This window comes from Oryctolagus cuniculus, chromosome 4 (assembly GCF_051225735.1).
Source record: "Oryctolagus cuniculus isolate XC-2025 breed Fujian yellow rabbit chromosome 4, ASM5122573v1, whole genome shotgun sequence".
NCBI classification, from domain to species: domain Eukaryota; kingdom Metazoa; phylum Chordata; class Mammalia; order Lagomorpha; family Leporidae; genus Oryctolagus; species Oryctolagus cuniculus.
In genome coordinates, this window is record NC_142870.1 from 110,071,755 (window position 1) to 110,091,520 (window position 19,766).

The 19,766-nt window shown below is 40.7% G+C and overlaps 1 protein-coding gene across 33 annotated transcripts in view; it reads left to right on the top strand.

The window, feature by feature from the left end:
* PHC3 (polyhomeotic homolog 3) overlaps window positions 1-19,766 on the top strand; it is a 108,273-nt gene that overhangs the window by 47,692 nt on the left and 40,815 nt on the right. For 16 of the 33 annotated variants that reach the window (XR_016232556.1, XR_011388057.2, XR_016232558.1 and 13 more), the window contains 3 exons: window positions 3,448-3,694; window positions 14,466-15,337; window positions 15,629-15,676. Coding sequence is in view for 16 of the 33 variants with exons in the window: in XM_089330954.1 (XP_089187080.1) it covers window positions 3,448-3,694; window positions 14,466-15,337; window positions 15,629-15,676 (1,167 nt within the window). In the remaining 17 variants the exon portion in view is untranslated. Of the gene's footprint in view, window positions 1-3,447; window positions 3,695-14,465; window positions 15,338-15,607; window positions 15,677-19,766 lie in introns of all 33 variants that reach the window. The other 17 variants (XR_011388060.2, XR_011388059.2, XR_016232562.1 and 14 more) reach the window with 2 other exon arrangements.

Consider the following 19,766-nt stretch of genomic DNA (forward strand, 5'->3'; position numbering starts at 1 on the left):
TGGTTGGGGCACCAGATTCTGTCCCGGTTGCTCCTCTTCCAGTCCAGCTCTCTGCTGTGGCCCGGGAGTGCAGTGGAGGATGGCCCAGGTGCTTGGGCCCTGCACCCGCATGGGAGACTGGGGGGAGGCACCTGGCTCCTGGCTTCGGATTGGTGCAGCGGCCATTTAGGGGGGTGAACCAACATAAGGAAGACCTTTCTCTCTGTCTCTCTCTCTCTCTGTCTAACTCTGCCTGTCAAAAAAAAAAAAAAAAAAAAAAGGCATCTTAAACACTGAACCAAATACTTGCCCTGTTAATATGTCATCTCTTAACAGCTAATTAACTTTATAATATGTTTTGGTGGTACAGTTTACATATTTGGAATTTATTTAAATCATGCCAATATTTAAACTAAGATGACCATAAATGTAGCAGTATTCTAGAATTTAAATATTCATATGTTAGGAGTGTGAAACCTTTTTTCTGCCAAGGGCCCAATTGGATATTTACAGCCTCATTCACGGGCCATACAAAATTATCAGCTTAAAAATTAACCTTTTGTAGATTTATTCAATTTTGAGTCCCTCTTGCAGTTGTCTTGGCATAGGACCAGACAGAATGATTTTGTGGGTCTTACATAGCCTGCCAGCCTGACGTTCCACACCACTGATTAAAAAAAAAAAAGTATATACACACATACACACACACAGATTTTCTTTCAGAATGCAAGAAAACAACCAGAAAATTAATAGGAAAATAGATTATTCTATAGAAATGGATATATAAGTTTTTTAGAGTTCATTTAAAAAAATATTTATTTGAAAGTGGAGGGGGTAGTAGGGGGAGGGAAGGAAGAGAGGTAGAGATATCTATCCATTGGTTTACTCCCCAGATTGCCCCAACAGAAGGGGCTGGGCTAGACTAGAGTCAGGAGCCTGGAACTCCATCCTGGTCTATCACATGGGTGGCAGGGGCCAAAGTAGTTGGGCCGTCTTCTGCTGCTTTCCTAGGTGTACTAGCAGGAAGATGAATTGAAAGTAGAGCTGCCCAGACTGGAATCTGTTGATGTAATGCTGACATCACAAGCAGCCACTTAACCTGCTGAGCCAGTGCCAGCCGCATATGCTTTTTATTTGAAGAAACACTTTTAAGTTAGGTTATTATTCACCCTTTGGTTTTTATTATTATGTGGTGTACTTTACAGATCATTTGTGACAAATGCTAAATTTTGTATTGTCTTTATCTCGCTTCCTGGGAGATTTCATGTATTTCCATGAGATATTTGTTTAGATGTTTGGAATAAATATGAATAGATTTTAATGTTAGCCTAAGAAAAGCATAAATATATCTAAGGACCTAGGGAAAAAGAAAGTAGTCGTGTAATTTATATATATGTGTGTATATATATTTCAAAATCAGATACAGGAGAATATCTCAGAGCTGTGAAGTTCCTGTTATGTTTGCAACTCTGAACCTCAGGGAGTACAAAGAATATTAGAAAGGGAAACCTACTTGTGAGTATCTCAGTATCTCACAGACAAGTGCATTAGTACTTCTAAAAGCTAGATATTTGTTAGTGCTGTAGGCCAGTAAGACCCAAATTCTATGGGAAAACTGTTCTAAATGGGAGGGAGAAATTATTTTCTACCTCAATCTTTGGGAATGTTTCTTGGGGAGGGTGAAGGGGGTTTTATTGGACTTGGAAGAATGGGTTGGGTTTCAGGAGACAGCTTTGAAAAATGATGGCATTTAGGCAAGAGCTTGAGTAAGGGCCCACCTGAAGGAAGTTCTGTTGTGCTTGGAGAATGGTGAACAGAAAAGTTTGACTAGAGTGGTAGCCCTGTGGGCTGAAAGAGTACAAATTGAAGCTCAACTTCTTCAGAAGTTGCTTTCCCAGGCCATATCAGAGAGCGGAATCAAAAGTGGAGCAGCCGGGACTCAAACTGGCGTCCATATGGGATGCTGACACTGCAGGCAGCAGCTTTACTTGCTACACCACAGTGCTGGCCTCTATTATTTTTTATTTTTGTGTTAAACTTTGATAATACAGTATTTATTAATCCATTTATATTTACATTGATATGAAAGATTGAGAAAAATCAGAAAAGACTTTATTTTTTAAGGATGTGTTTATTTATTTGAAAGTTAGTGTTTATAGAGAGAGGAGAGACAGAGAGATCTTCCATCTTCTGGTTTCACTTTGCAGAGGGCTGCAATAGCCGGGGGTTGGCCAGGCCAAAGCCAAGAGTCAGGAGCTTCTTCCAAGTCTTTCACGTGGATGCCTGGGACCAAGCAATTGGGCCATCCTCTGCTGCTCTCCCAGGCCATTAGCAGGGACTTGGATCAGAAGTGGAGCAGCCAGGACCTGAACTGGTGCCTATGTGGGATTCCAGCAATGCAGATGGTGGCTTAACACTGCACCAACAGTGCTGGCCCTGAAGACCTTGTTTTATGTGGTCTCATTTAGAAAATTCTTTGATTACCTTAGAATTAGTTAAAACTTCAAATAGCCTGATGTGAACATTTACTTAGGACCTGCTGTTCGCTGAACATTTGGCACTTTGACAGAGAAAGTATTTGCCTTTGAGTATCAGTTAATGATGTATGGTTGCAGAGTCAGAATACATATGAAACTGAAGAGCACTTATAAGGCAGTGATGTGATACATTGCATATCACTTTGAAAACTCTTTCACTTCAGTTTTCCTTCCTGGGTCAGTGATAGCATAAATGTATTTGGTGCATTCATTCTAGATAGGCAAGAAATGAAGCCCCTTTTGGAGAGGCATTTTCTACCTTGCTGTTTAGCAATCTAAATGTCAGGTGAGAGTAATTGGGACAGTTCTTGCTACTGTTTAGACTGGTAGTATGTTTAGAATAGTTCTCAGTATATAGATAGGAGCCATCACAAAAAGCCATTTCAGGACCATGCACAGTCTTTTCAGTTTGTGAGATCTAGTTCTCAACAGCAATGAGTGTTAAGTAACAACATCAGTAAAGCTTAAGGAATTTACAAAGGAATTTTCTGAAAATGCCTTTCTTAATCAGCACAGTGGGTAGGTGATTGAATTAATTTTCTTAAAAAATTGGTGTCCCCTTATCTCTACCATTAGGATTGACCACTTTTAAATGAAGAATGTTAGAGTAATTTCCTCGTTTTCATAATTCATTTTCTATCACATTCTGTTTTCATTTAGTTCTTCATAATTGGTTCTTCCTATTTTCCCTTCCTCCTCCCTTTCCTTCCTTTTGTTTTTCTTGCTATCTTTTAAAAAATTTGCCACTTAATACTTAAGATTATTTAGAATAACTCTCTTTTTGGATTAATCAGTTGTTACAAAGTTCTTGGTGCTCCATGAATGAAGAGCATATCATAAATGTGTTGTCATTATTGTTATACTGGTAATGATTATCGCATTAATTAACATCAAGTATTTTCATGCTTATTTTCTGTTATGTGCTTCTTAGGTTCAGAATTTAACATTACGAAGCCAGAAGTTGGGTGTATTATCTAGCTCACAGAATGGTCCACCAAAAAGTACTAGTCAATCCCAGTCATTGACTATTTGTCATAATAAAACAACAGTGACCAGTTCTAAAATCAGCCAACGAGATCCTTCTCCAGAAAGTAATAAGAAAGGAGAGAGCCCAAGTCTGGAATCACGAAGCACAGCTGTCACTCGGACATCAAGTATTCACCAGTTAATAGCACCAGGTGGGATAAAACTTTTGTTGAAAATAGTTTAATTGTTCAGAACAAAATATGTGCACTAATTGAACAAGAATGACATACATTTTTTAAAAAGATTTATTTATTTAAAAGAGTAACACAGAAAGAGATCTTCCATTTGTTTGTTCATTCCCCAAAAGTGACTGTATAGCCAGATTGAGGCCAAGCCAAAGTCAGGAGCTTGGAATTCCATCCTGGTCTCTAATATAAGTAGCAAGGTCTCAGGTACTTGGGCCATTCTCTGCTGCATTAGCAGACAGCTGGATTGAAAGCAGGGCAGCTGGGACTTAAACCTATACTCTAGTACAGGATGCTTGTAAAAAAAAAAACAAAACAGCTGTGGCTTAACCTGCTGTGCTACAGTGTCAGCCTGGACAGTTAATACTTTTTAAAATGTGAATTAATAACTTCACAAAAGGTCATCTCAGTATGTAGCTTGAAAATAGAAAAATTTAAAAACTCATTAGCTAAAACAAATTGTAATAATGAAATAGGTGTCTTTTGTTAATTAACATTTGATTAAAATCTTCATTGTGCACTGTTCTCTCCTTACATTGATAAAGCCTTTTAGCTTTAAGAAAAGACTTGCCTATACTTAATTTGATTTAGTGGAATAAATTTAAGAGTCTTAAAAAGCAAATATATTCTTTTGTTTAAAGTTATCAGTGGTGAGAGGAATTTGTCTCTTTATGACAATAAGGATTATTCATTAATATTTTCCTTACCATGATTTTTTTTTTTCATCTCTGATTTCATCTGAGAGAGAGATGGCAGGGTAATGCCCAGGTGGTTTTTCTTCTCATCAAGCTTTGCAGCCCGCCTGGTGTTCCCTCTTTTATTTATTTATTTGTTTGTTTATTTAAGATTTATTTATTTGAGAGGCAAAGTTAGGGACAGAGAGAAGTCTTGAATCAGCTGGATCACTCCCCAAATGACTGCAGTGGCTGCAATGGCTGGAGCCCAGAGCTGCTTCTGGGTCTCCCATGCAGGTGTAGTGCCCTAAGCAGTTGTGACATCTTCCACTGCTTTCCAAGGCCATTAGTAAGGGAGCTGGATCGGACGTGGAGCAGCCGGGACACGAACCAACACCCATATGGGATGCCAGCACCAGAGGCAGAGGGTTAACCTACTATAACACAGCACTGACCCTGTTCCCTCTTCTTTCTACAAATAACCTTGCTGTGTAGCTCCAGCTGAAAATGTTGAGGCCATTCACTATGAGCTTCCTTCCTGTCTCTCTTCATTCCAGAATTTCCCAGAATTCAGTTTTCTTCACTTCTTCAAGTCAGCACCATTTGCTTATGTCATTGAACCCATCTTTTTAAACTACTCCTGGTCTTCTTTTGTAGTTGCAGCATCTTTTGTCCTCTCAGACTGGATCTTTTCTTTAGCTTCTCAAGCATAATGAGATGCCCCCATTCTTAGTATCTCTATATGTTGCTGTACTAGCATAATTATAGTTTATTGAGTGTGATGAGCTGGGCTAAACACTGCACATATGCTCTGTAAAATAAAAATCTTCCTTTGTTCTGGCATCCTTATCAGGTAAACATCTTTCTGACTTTTTTAAGCTCTACTTTTTGAAGATTTGTTTTACTTTTTTTTAAAAAAATTTTATTTTTGACAGAGTGGACAGTGAGAGAGACAGAGAAAGGTCTTCCTTTTCCATTGGTTCACCCACAATGGCTGCTGCAGCCGGTGCACTGTGGCCGGCGCACCGTGCTGATCCGAAGCCAGGAGCCAGGTGTTTCTCCTGGTCTCCCATGCGGGTGCAGGGCCCAAGGCCTTGGGCCATCCTGCATTGGCTTCCTGGGCCACAGCAGAGAGCTGGAAGGAAGAGGAGTGACCGGGACAGAATCTGGCACCCCAACCAGGACTAGAACCTGGAGTGCTGTCGCCGCAGGCGGAGAATTAGCCTATGAACCCTGGCGCTGGCCTGAATATTTGTTTTACATAACTGAAGTCTGCTGTTTTCCACCTAAACCTATTTCTCTTTTTATGCTTCCTCTACATTAATATTGCCAATAATCTTGGCATCTTCTGATTCCTATACTTAGAAATTTCTCCTCATTTTGAGCCTCTGTAGCATTTTATGCTCCTTTATGGTTCCTTTTCTTCTGTAGTTGTTGTTTTTAAAAGATTTGTTTACTTGAAAGGCAGTTACAGAAAGAGAGCGAGAGAGAAAGCTTCCATCTGCTGGCTCACTGCTCATGTGGCCGCTGGGGCTGGGGCTGGGGCTGGGGCTGGACCTGGACCTGGTTGAAGTCTGGAGCCTGGAACTCCATTCTGGTCTCCCACCTGTTTGTCCGAGGTTCAAGTACTTAGCTGTCCTCCACTGCCTTCCCAGGCACACTAGGGAGCTGGGTTTGAAGTAGAGTAGCCAGTGTCCACATGGGATGCTGGCATCACAGGTGGTTTGCTTAGCCTACTCTGCCACAAAGCTGACCCCTCTGTGGTTGTTTATATGCTTACTGATCTTAGGTTCTCTACTCAAACACTGTGCTCCTTGAGAGTAGGATCGTATGATTGATGCTTTTGTTTGTGTCAGGCACTATTTTATCACTTTAACTTTATTAACTCTTCAATCCTTTTTCAGAGTCACCTTTTTTTTCTTGTATCTTGATAACACTAAGTGGTTGTAACTTATATGAGCTTACTTAGAAGTGGGCAGTATATATTTGAAGGATTAATACCTCATTTATAAACCTTTGGATTTTGGAAATTATAGCACAGTCTTTCCCATTAGTGTTACTTAAGTGTCACTCAGAATTGTCAAATCTGAATTGTAAGTAAGTACTACAGGCTTTAATAAAACATACAAATTGGCCGGCGTCGCAGCTCACTAGGCTAATCCTCTGCCTGCGGCACCGGCACCCCGGGTTCTAGTCCCGGTTGGGGTGCCAGATTCTGTCCCGGTTGCTCCTCTTCCAGTTCAGCTCTCTTCTGTGGCCTGGGAAGCCAGTGGAGGATGGCCCAAGTGTTTGGGCCCTGCACCCGCAAGGGAGAGCAGGAGGAAGCACCTGGCTCCTGGCTTCGGATCGGCGCAGTGCGCCAGCCGCAATGCACCAGCCATAGCGGCCACTTGGGGGGTGAACCAACAGTAAAGGAAGACCTTTCTCTCTCTCTCTCATTGTCTAACTCTGCCTGTCAAAAATAAAAAATAAAAAATTTTAAAAAATAAAATTTAAAAAATAAAACATACAAATTAATAAACCCATTCATAGTACATGAGATGTGACTTTCTTTATACATATCTGTGTGCCAGGCTCCACTCCTTCTGTCACTTGATAACTGGATTTTTGCACTGCTCTCTGCAGAATATACTCAGCCTCACACCATTATCTGGGCAGAATTGATGGTGTGGAGCCAAATGACTACTTGGAATGATTGCTCAGGGATAATTTCTATTGATTCCTATAAATTTGGTTTTTAAATATTTATTTATTTGAAAGGCAGAGTTACAGAGAGGCAGAGAGAGAGGTCTTCCATCTGCTGATTCACTCCCCAAATGGCTGCGCTGGAGCTGGGTTGATCTGAAGCCAGGAGCCAGAAGCTTCTTCTGGGTCTCCCACATGGGTGCAGGGGCCTAAGGACTTGGGCCTTCTTCTACTGTTTCCCAGGCCACAGCAGAGAGCTGGATTGGAAGTGGAGCAGCTGATTTTCAAACCGGCACCAATATTGGATGTTTGCACTGAAGGCAGCAGCTTTACCCGACCCACTATGCCATAGCACTGACCCCAATTCCTGTAATTTTTATAGATAATAAAGAAGGGTAGATTAATTTCCTTCCAAAGAGAATGCTGCCTTCAGAGAAAGATGAGAACTCTTTCAACTTTAGTTTAAGCAGGAGATCTACTTTTGGATTTTCAGTCTCGCTTAACTTCTAGTACCTGCTTCCAGGTTGCTACATATTTTTCCCTCTTTTCTCAATAGTGTGATATCATCCTTATAGTTTGCTTTCCTCTGGTGGCCAGTGTTTTATGTAATTGTGGAGGAGGCCAGTAAATCAAAACCACCAGAGTCTCAGGTCAGTTTCAGTTCCACATTCAGGTCTTAAATTTTCCATAGTGTTGTTGATTAGAAACAAAACCATGTGGCATACCCTATACCAATTAACCTTTATACTACCAAACTTGTAGGTTTGTAAGTTTGTTCAGGCTCCATACTGCAGTTATTCAGAGCCATTAATATCTTCTATGAGGAAACAGCTATGTTTTTTCTCCTTTTATTGGCAGGAAGTTAATCTGAAGCTACATATTTTGACATATTCTAAAATTTGTAATTTGTCCCTTTCCTTAATTGGGAAAACTTTCTGTGTTTATCATTTTATATGTAAAAAACTACTGATATTCTAATGTAGTGTAGTTTGATGATTATTATAATGGAGATGATTATTGTTTCCTTACATGTATTTTTTAAAGTGGTAAAAGAATGAGTTCTCTTTATCATTTCTTCTTGAAATAGAATTTCTACTTAATGATAATTCTAATTTTTTTTTCTTTTATTTGAAAAGCAGAGCAATACAGAGCTGAGGGAAGAGACTGACCTTGTTCATTAGGAGAGAGTGATTAATCGATTGATTGATTTTCCATTGGCTATTTCACTCCCCAAATGGCTAGGCTGGACCAGGGCAAAACTAGGTCTACCATGTGGGTGGAAGGAGCTCGAGTCCTTGAACCATCTTCTGCTGCCTTCCCAGATACATTAGCAGGAAGCTGGATTGGAAATGATGCAGCCGAGACTCAGAACTGGTGCTCATATGGGATGTTGGCATTGCAGATGGTGGCTTAACCTGCTGTGTCACAACACTGACCACATTAATTCTATTTTCAGTACATAAAATAGAATTTTAATCAAATGTCTGAAAATCATAAACTGTAGTAGAACTGAATTTTTAATAGCAATTTTTAGCTCCTTTATGAACCTTTTCTAATTGCTTTTGCAGACATTATTCAATGTATAGTGAGAAGATCCTGTATTAGCCTCCTCTGGCTGCCGTGATAAAATTATCATAGACTAGGTGGCTGGAAACCCCAAGTTCAAAGTCTGGAAGTATTCAGTTTCTGTTGAGGGTTCTTTCTGACTTGAAGATGGCCAGTTTCTTGCTAGGTCCTCATGTGACCTTTCCTTTAGTGCACAGTTTTGGAGGGGAAGCTCTCTGATAGCTCATCTTATAAAGGTACATGAATCCTGTCATGTGAGGGCCTTTATTCTTATAATTTCATTTAACCATTGTTATTTTCTTTATTTTTTCTTTTTTTAAGAATTATTTTATTTATTTGAAACACAGGCCAGAGAGAGAGAGAGATTTTCCATTCCTCTGGTTCACTCTCCAATGACCGCAGAAATGACCAGAGTTGAGCCGATCAGGAGGCAGGAGCCTCCTCCAGGTTTCCCACACAGGTGCAGGGGCCCAACAAGTTGGGTCATCTTCTACTGCTTTCCCAGGCCACAGCAGAGAGCTGGATCAGAAGAGGAGCATCTGGGACTCAAACTAGCGCTCATATGGGATGTCGGCACTGCAGGCTGATGCTTTAACCCACTGTGTCACAGTGCCAGCCCCCTCTTTTATTTTCTTAGAGACCCCATCTCCTCCCACAGTCTCACTGGGGTTAAGGCTTCAACATAATGAATTTTAGAAAGAACATTCAGTGCTTAGCAGGGCCCTAGACTTAATTTGGAATATGAGTTTTAGATCCAGTGATTTCAGTTTCTTCATTTGTAATATGTTGTAACTATTGAATGAAAAAATATGTTATTGTAAATAATAGAATATGTATATGTGAGAGATATTAATCATTAATCTTCCAAATATAAGGCCACTCTGACAATAATGAAATGTTTATTAAGATTAGAAAAGTTAACTGTGGCCGGTGCCGCGGCTCACTAGGCTAATCCTCCACCTAGCGGCGCCGGCACACCGGGTTCTAGTCCCGGTTGGAGTGCTGGATTCTTTCCCGGTTGCCCCTCTTCCAGGCCAGCTCTCTGCTGTGGCCTGGGAGTGCAGTGGAGGATGGCCCAAGTGCTTGGGCCCTGCACCCCATGGGAGACCAGGAGAGGCACCTGGCTCCTGCCTTCGGATTGCGGTGCGCCGGCCTCAGCGCGCCAGCCGTGGCGGCCATTGGAGGGTGAACCAACGGCAAAAAGGAAGACCTTTCTCTCTGTCTCTCTCTCTCACTGTCCACTCTGCCTGTCAAAAAAAAAAAAAAAAAAAAAATTAACTAGAGCACTAGGGCTTTTCTTATACTGAGACATCAAATATCTTTATAATATTAAAAAAAAGAGGGGCCAGCATTGAGACATAGCGGGTAAAGCTGCAGCCTACTATGCCAGCATCCCATATGGGCGCTAGTTCAAGTCCCAGCTACTTCACTTCTGATCTAGCTCCCTGCCAATGTGCCCAGGAAAGCAGCAGAACGTGGCCTAAGTGCTTGGGCCCCTGCACCTAAGTGGGACACCTGGAAGAAGTTCCTGGCTTCTGGCTTTCCCCTGGCCCAGCCCTGGTTGTTGCAGCCATTTGGGGAGTGAACCAGCAGATGGAAAACCTGTCTCTCCCTCTCTCTGTAACTCTTTCACATAAACAAATCTTTTAAAAATATTGATTCCCCTTAGTTGTGGATTTTTTTAAATCTATTTTTATCTACTTGGAAGGCACATGACACAGAGAGAGTGTGCACACGAACTAGCTTCCATCTCATGGTTCACTCCCCCAGAGAGAGAGAGAAAGAGAGGGAGGGAGGGAGGAAGGTATCTTCCATCTCATGGTTCATTCCCTGAATGCCCACAACAGCCAGGAAATCAGAACTCCATTAAGGCCTCCCACATGGGTGGCAGGGACTTATCTATTTAGCCATTATCTTTCTGTTGCCTCCTCGATGCATTAGCAGGAAGCTTAATCAGAAATGGAGTAGCCATTGTTCCAGTCAACACTCTGATGCAGAGTGCAGGTGTCCTAAATGGCTGCGTAAATTGTGCCACAGTTCCCAGTCTCCTTCATAATTATTCTGCAATGTATGTGCCTGTCAGTTGGGTTAATATAAAACATGTAAACTTTGATCCAAGAAAAAAATAAATTCAGGTGAAAAGGCAGACTATTCTGTGAATTATCAGCTCATAAGATTTCTTACTGCTAGAGCTTGGAAATAATTGTTATTATAATGTGGTTATAATATCCATAGCACTTCAAGAATAAGGTAAATTTAAATAGCTTCTTAACATTTTAAAAAATTTAATTATATAAAGGGAACAGATTGTATATACTTCATATATACTGTTTTGAGAATATAATGATACTTTCTGCTTTCCCTTTCTCCTACCTTTTTTCCTCTTTCCTTTATTTTTCTTTTAATTTTTGTGATGGTATATTTTCAATTTATTTTATAGTCACAAGCTTAATAAGTGATAACTGTTTATTGGGAGTCTGAGAAGAGAGGGGAGAGAGAGAGACCAAGTGAGCAAAAGAATGAATGTGTTCCCAGCTGCCTACAACATCTGGGGCTGGGCCAGGCCAAAGCCAGGCACTGGAACCCAGTACAGGTCTCCCACATGGCTGGTAGGGACCCAATTACCTGAGCTCTCACTTATTGTCTCCCAGGTTATGCAGTAGCAGCAAGCTGGAATCAGAAGTGGAGCCAGGATTCAAACCTTGGCATTCTACTATTTGTTGTAAATTCCCAACCTGGTGTCTGAACTGCAAGACCAAATGCCTGCCCTGATAACTTTATTTTAAAAATTCAAGGGGCCGGTGCTGTGGCGCAGCGGGTTAACACCCTGGCCTGAAGTGCCGGCATCCCATATGGGTACCAGTCCTAGTCCCGGTTGCTCCTTTTCCAATCCAGCTCTCTGCTATGGCCTGGAATAGCAGTGGAAGATGGCCCAAGTCCTTGGGCCCCTGCACCCATGTGGGAGACCCGAAGGAAGCTCCTGGCCCCTGGCTCTGGATCAGAGCAGCTCTGGCTGTTGCAGCCATCTGGGGAGTGAACCATCGGATGGAAGACATCTCTCTCTCTCTCTCTCTCTCTGCCTCTGCCTCTGCCTCTGACTCTGCCTCTCCTCTCTCTGTAACTCTTTCAAATAAATAAAATAAATATTTTTTTTTTAAATTGGGGGCCGGCACCTTGGCTCTCTTGGTTAATCTTCCGCCTGCGGCGCTGGCATCCCATATGGGCGCTGGGTTCTAGTCCCGGTTGTTCCTCTTCCAGTCCAGCTCTCTGCTGTGGCCTGGGAGGGCAGTGGAGAATGACCCAGGTGCTTGGGCCCCTGCACCTGCGTGGGAGACCAGGAGGAAGCACCTGGCTACTGGCTTTGGATCGGTGCAATGCTGGCCGTGGTAGTCATTTGGGGGTGTGAACCAACAGAAGGAAGATATCTCTCTCTCTCTCTCTCTCTCTCTAACTCCACCTGCCAATTAAATAAAAAAAAAAAAATTGAATTCAAGTGAGCCTTTGCTGTTATGCTTGCAAAAAGTCTTATTTCCTTATGTGTAAGAATAGGATAAAAATACCTACCTACTCCACGGTACAAATCAGAGACTTGTGAAAGCACTTGACCCTTGGAGGAAAGGCACTCTTTAGAAATCCAAGATTTTGTTAATTTACGTTTTTGAATAGTTTATAATAAAAGCTATAAACACATTTATAAAGGGCTGACAAACTTAACAGTCTTGTTAAGTTTGCAGTGCTAGTTTAGGTACTATGAAAATTATTTTGTTAGATGATATTTTAGGCTTAATTACCTTTTTTCTTTTTATGGTTAGTAGATACATGTTGAACCTTCTAAATGCTGTTTCATCAGACGTTAGTTTCTTTAAATCAACATTTCAAATAATAACCAAATGCAAAAATAGTAAGAAAAAATTACTGGAAACATTTATAATATTGATGTCATAAATGTGTTTAAATATAAAAATAAGTTCAAGGTTCTATATACAGTGTTTATCTTTTTTTTTTTTTTTAATTTATTTGACAGAGTTATAGACAGAGAGAGAGAGAGACAGAGAGAAAGGTCTTCCTTCTGTTGGTTCACTCCCCAAGTGGCCGCTACGGCCGAAGCTACACCGATCCGAAGCCAGGAGCCAGGTGCTTCCTCCTGGTCTCCCATGCAGGTGTAGGGGCCCAAGCACCTGGGCCATTCTCCACTGCCCTCCCGGGCCACAGCAGAGAGCTGGACTGGAAGAGGAGCAGCCGAGACCAGAACCTGGTGCCGGTCCCCTACAGTGTTTATCTTAATATTCTGAAATTAAGAAAAAAAAATTGTGGCCTGTCTTTAGATCTGTTTCTATTAGAAAAAAAATGTGTCCTGTTAAGGTCTGTATAGTTTTTACATGATGTTAATGTTCAGGCATTATTTCAGTTTTTCTTCTAGTCAACCTAATTTCTGTTCCTACTTGCATAAGGAGAGATTTCTTTTTTTTTTTTTTTTTTTAAGATTTATTTATTTACTTGAAAGTCATAGTTACAGAGAGAGAGAAGGAGAGGCAGAGAGAGAGAGAGAGAGAGAGAGAGAGAGAGAGAGAGAGAGAGAGAAGTATCCATCTGCTGGTTCACTTCCCAGATGACCACAATGGCCAGAGCTGCACCAGTCCGAAGCCAGGAGCTTCTTCCTGGTCTCCCACGCAGGTGGAGGGGCCCAAGGACTTAGGCCATCCTCTACTGCTTTCCCAGGCCATGGCAGAGAGCTGGATCACAAGTAGAGCAGCTGGGACTCAAACTGGCGCCCATATGGGATGCCAGCACTGCAGGCAGTGGCTTTACCCGCTACACCACAGCACTGGCTCCACTTAAGGAGGGATTTCTCCAGCATCTCCCATTGTGTGAACATATGTACCAATACTCATATGCAGAGGAGTTATAAAATTGGGTGTGCTACTTACACTCATTTTTTCATATGTTTATTCCTGTTATAAGTGGCTCCTCTGTAAAGAAAATTCTGATACTATCACTTAGAAAGTGCTATGTGTGTAATATATCTATATCTATTTATCTATATCTATATCTATATCTATCTATATATATATTTTGGCTGAGGGAAAGGAGTAAACAAAATCCTTTATCTAGATTGCATGAGATTCTAATTACCTTATTCCACAAGCAAATCTGCAAGAGTTGGAGGCCTCTAAGCTTTAGCCCTTCGTTTTAGTGAAGATTTAACTGTGGTACAAGATTCACACATTGTTTTTGCTTCATTGAATTAGATTTTTATACAAAACACTTCCCAGGATTAAAATAATATGGACTCTATGTCAAGTCAAATGTAGACACTCATATGGGAAGCCTTATGAGTAATCTCCTTGACTATTAGTTGGAAGCATGTTTAGGCACAAATTAAAAAGGATATTTATGCACTGTATATATATTTCTCTGATATTGAAGTTATTCTTTATATACTGTACTTGTTCTATTATACTTTTTTCTACCCTGAAGAATTTCAAATGGATAAATGTTGCTGAAACTTAATGCAGCTATTCTGATGACCTATTAAGTTTAGTAAGAATGAATCTTGTATAGGTTCAGATTTATGAATAGAATGTTTTAGGCAATTTTCTTTTGACATTTATCACAGTACAGCTCATTTAAATTTTTGTAATTTTCCTAGGAAAAACTCATTCAATTTCAAATCATCCTTGTCTAGAAGATTTGTAATAGAATTCTGGTGATTATGTCCTTCTGCTGTGAAAACTTTGTTCCTTTAGATTTGTTTAAAAATGTCTTTGATACATTAGAAATCAATACTAATTATAATTTTTTTTCTCTCACAGCTTCATATTCTCCAATTCAGCCTCATTCTCTAATAAAACATCAACAGATTCCTCTTCATTCACCACCTCCCAAGGTTTCGCATCATCAGCTGATATTACAACAGCAACAACAGCAAATTCAGCCAATCACTCTTCAGAGTCCAACGCAAGACCCACCCCCATCCCAACACTGTATACCACTCCAAAACCATGGCCTTCCTCCAGCTCCCAGTAATGCCCAGTCACAGCATTGTTCACCAATTCAGAGTCATCCTTCTCCTTTAACAGTGTCTCCTAGTCAGTCACAGTCAGCACAGCAGTCTGTGGTGGTGTCTCCCCCACCACCTCATTCACCAAGTCAGTCTCCTACTATAATTATTCACCCACAAGCACTTATTCAACCACACCCTCTTGTGTCATCAGCTCTCCAGTCAGGGCCAAATTTGCAACAGTCCTCTGCTAATCAGGTACAACCTACAGCACAGTTGAATCTTCCATCCCATCTTCCACTTCCAGCTTCCCCTGTTGTACACATTGGCCCAGTTCAGCAGTCTGCCTTGGTCTCCCCGGGTCAGCAGATTGTGTCTCCAACATCACACCAGCAATATTCAACCCTGCAGTCATCTCCAATCCCAATTGCAACCCCTCCACAGATGTCAACATCTCCTCCAGCTCAGATTCCACCACTGCCTTTGCAGTCTATGCAGTCTTTACAAGTGCAGCCTGAAATTCTGTCCCAGGGCCAGGTGTTAGTGCAGAATGCTTTGGTGTCAGAAGAGGAGCTTCCAGCTGCAGAAGCTTTGGTCCAGTTGCCATTTCAGACTCTTCCTCCTCCACAGACTGTTGCGGTAAACCTACAAGTACAGCCACCAGCACCTGTTGATCCACCAGTGGTAAGCCCTTGGAAGCTCTTTGACTTTCTTGCTGAACTGAAAGTAAAAACTGTTTTCTCCTATGCTCTGTTATGTTGCTAAATCTAAATGCCTATGAATTTTAAAAGCTTGAAATTTCTATGTCAGTATTCTGACAAACATGCTATACGGACACACACAAAAAATGCCATTTGTTGTAGTATGGTTGCATGCTTGATAATTTGTGATGGTTATTAACATCCCTCGTTAATTTTATTACTATTTAAACAAATCCATCTGCTATCTTTACAGAGTTGATTTTTTTTCCCCAAGGGAATGCATTTGAACCAGTGTCATCTGCACAAAGTTTTTTCTCTTAAGGTGATTATCCTTCATAGATCCCTTCTGTTGGCTTGTATGTTTTTAAAGGTATGGTTTATTTAGCTGACCTTTTTGGTTGTATGCATTCTGAAGTCCTGGGCCTTGAGGGGATTTTATCTCAAGGTGGAGGAGGTATGCTTGTATATTTTTCATAAGGTTGTGTTTGGTCATTAAAATTTTACTAAAATTTTTGTTCTAGGCAAGAGTCCAGATTTGCAAAAAACATTAATTGTAGACCATTGGAATTATTAAGCTTCTGATTTTTAAATTTTTATTAAGTCTGAAGGAAAATATATACTTAAAATATTGCTTGTTAAAAAAGCTCAAAAATCTCAGTGGATGAATTAAATTCTAAGAATGAAAAAAAATCCACTGATAGAAGTTTTGAGTAATTAGGTTTGTGGTGAAATAAACCTCTGTGTTGCCTAGAAAGGAAAATTATCTTTCTCTAAAAGATTTTTAAAAATTTACAAAGTAATTTATAAAAGTTTAAATGACATCTCAATGTTTAGTCAGAATCATCAAATTCATAATTAATTTCTAACTGAGAAGAATTTTCCTAGTGGGAAATTTTGTATCAAACCTCATTGAAGAGATTCTATCACTTTTAAAGGCTCAGAGAGAATGGGGGCTTCAAAGTCTGCTCTTTAACATGAAACATTTGTTCTCAGGATGCAAATTTATAGATATTTTATTCTTATCATTCTATATGATCTTAATTGGCATAAAGAGATTGAGTTTCACTTGTATTCAAAGCAACTTGACAAAAAAGAACGACAAACATCTAGAGATAAGTTTGTTACCCAGTGGATTTTTGAAGCTTTTACAGTGGCTACTTTAACAAAACCACAGACTTAGGAAGCATATAGTGCCTTTAAATAAACCATATTTGATTTCAATTTATTTTCTCACTTTCTAGTTTGGTGATTTGTATTTTTTCCTCGATTTTTATTTATTTTCGTTTTATTTGAAAGAGAGAGACCAAGACCAAGAGAAAGAGAGATCTTCATCTACTGATTCACTCTAAATAACAGCAGCAGCCAGGGCTGATCCGGTTGAAGCCAGGAGCCCATAACCCAATCTAGGTCTTCCACCTGATTAGCAGGGACTTAAGTACTGGCCTGCTGCCTCTTGTGGGTGTGCATTAGCAGGCAGCTGAATTAGAAGCAGAGGAGCTGGGACTTGAGTTAGGCACTTTGATACAGGATAAGAGCATCTGATGCAGCATCTTAACTGCTGCATCAAATGGCCAGCTCAGCAATTTGGCTTTTAGCAAGTGAAAATTAAAATTTCTCCATGTTATATTTTTCGTATTTTTTAGTTACGGGAAACTTTTGAGTTGCATATTTAAGATAAAAATATAAAAAATAACACTTTAGAAATAAACTAAATTCAGGCTAAAAATACTTAAGTTTCTGTTTTGTTGTTTTCTGCCATCATTGTTTTTAAAATTTTACAAAAATTATCTCATACTTGGAAGATTTTTTCACCATAAAATGATTCACTTGCTCTGCTATCACTGACATGGTTCCTATGCTTGCTTTTGATGTTTCCTTATTACCTTTTTTTGAGTAATATAGCTTTGTTTATTAAATTGTTATAATTTTCTTTTACTTTAAACAAAATGTATTTTTTTGATCTATATGCAGTTCTTCACAAATTACACATTTCTGATTGTTTCAAATACTTTAGTGTAAGGAGAAATATTTAAGAGATGAGAAACTTGGAACAACAGGGTGAATTGTCAAAATGAAATCAATTTTTTTTAAAGATCTATTTATTTTTTACTTGAGAGTCAGAGTTACACAGAGAGAGGAGAGGCAGAGAGAGAGAGAGAGAGGTCTTCCATCCGCCGGCCAACTCCCCAGAAGGCCGCAACGGCTGGAACTGCACCGATACGAAGCCAGGAGCTTCCTGCAGGTCTCCCACGTGGGTGCAGGGACCCAAGGACTTGGGCCATCTTCTACTGCTTTCCCAGCTATAGCAGAGAGCTGGATTGGAAGTGGAGCAGCCGGGACTAGCACCAGTGCCCATATGGGATGCCGGCACCTCAGGCCAGGGTGTTAACCCGCTGCGCCACAACGCTGGCCCCGAAATCAATGTTTTTAAAAAGATGTAAAGGGAATTTTTTTTTTGACATGGATATAAATATGTTATGTTGAAGGTAGATAATTTAGAACTAATAAGCAAGTGTTCCTCAGAAGGGAGACAGATGGGAATAATGAACTTTATTGAGGTAAGTTTGGCAGTCTTTGTTATTTTTGGAAGAGAAACAGAAATTGTGATGTGCAGTTTCTAATGATCTAGTGAGCAGAACCTCCACTTTTCTTTTTACAGTATTTTAGTTGCTGCATTTACTTTTTGTCTGCTGATTGTGCCAGATACCTGTGACAGATTTGTTTTTGCCTATTTCTTTTTCTTAGTTTGCCTTTACACTGAATTAAATATATATAGTTAGCTTTTGCTATAAAGAATGAATAGCATTTACAGTATTCCTTGATGGATTATTTAAAAATATTCTGTTTCATGTTTTTCTCCATCCTTTAAAGATCACTATTTATTTATTTTTTTTAGAGATTTTATTTATTTATTCAACAGGTAGAGTTACAGACAGTGAGAGACAGGGAGAAAGGTCTTCCTTCTGTTAGTTCACTCCCCAAATGGCCAGCATGGCCGGCACTGCACCGATCGGAAGCCAGAAGCCAGGTGTTTCCTCCTGGTCTCCCACAAGGGTGCAGGGGCCCAAGCACTTGGGCCATCCTCCACTGCCCTCCCAGGCCACAGCAGAGAGCTGGACTGGAAGAGGAGCAACTGGGACTAGAACCCGGCCCCCACAATTTTTTTTTTTAAAGATTTATTTATTTTATTTGAAAGGCAGAGTTACAGAATGAGGAAGAGAAAGGGAGAGAGAGAGATCATCCATCCTCTGGTTCCCTCCCCAAATGGCCTTATTGGCTGGGGCTGGGCCAGGTTGAAGCCAGGAGCTTCATCAAGATCTCCTACATGGATGCAGGGGCCCAAGCACTTGGGCCATCCTCTGCTGCTTTCCCAGGCACATTAGCCAGTAGCTGGATTGGGAGTAGAGCAGCCAGGAATTGAACCAGCACCCGTTTGGGATGCTCAGGCTGCAGGCAGCAGTTTAAAATGCTGCCCAGCCCCAAAACTCATTATTATTATTATTTTCTTTTTTTGACAGGCAGAGTGGACAGTGAGAGAGAGAGACAGAGAGAAAGGTCTTCCTTTGCCGTTGGTTCACCCTCCAATGGCCGCCACAGCCGGCGCGCTGCGGCCAGTGCACCGCGCTGATCCGATGGCAGGAGCCAGGAGCCAGGTGCTTTTCCTGGTCTCCCATGGGGTGCAGGGCCCAAGCACCTGGGCCATCCTCCACTGCACTCCCTGGCCACAGCAGAGAGCTGGCCTGGAAGAGGGGCAACCGGGACAGAATCCGGCGCCCCGGCTGGGACTAGAACTCGGTGTGCCGGCGCCGCTAGGTGGAAGATTAGCCTAGTGAGCCGCAGCGCCGGCCCAAAACTCATTATTTTTTAAAATAAAGCAGAGCTCTGTACATAATAAACTTTGATTCCTTTAAAGATACTATAGCAGATGTTTGAATAGCATTCACATTAAACATTTTAGTCTTTTAAGAAAAGATATTCTTTGGGAAAAAAGTAATATCTATTAAAGGAATGTAGATAAAATTGCACTGGCTGATGAAACTAAACTTGCCTAATATTGAATTAACATCCCCACCACTAGGGCAGATTAATCATGGCTACAACAGTTGTGTCTGAGAACTAGAAAACTAGAAGTTTGTTGTTGTTGTTGTTAACCCCATTTTGGCAGATGATTTTCTCTATATTAGACATTATCATCATTTTTTAGATTATAATTTTCAAGAACAGGTGCTAGCCAGTTGTCATTGTTGCACTGTACAATAATGGATGACTGTTTTCATGTCTGAAATACAGACATGAGGCAAAGGATGTCTCTTGGTAAATCAGGTTTCCTGATGCAAGAGTAGTCAGCAAATGTTACCAATTTAGCAGATTTGTATCAACAGTTCTGGATAATACATATGAAGTCATCAGTA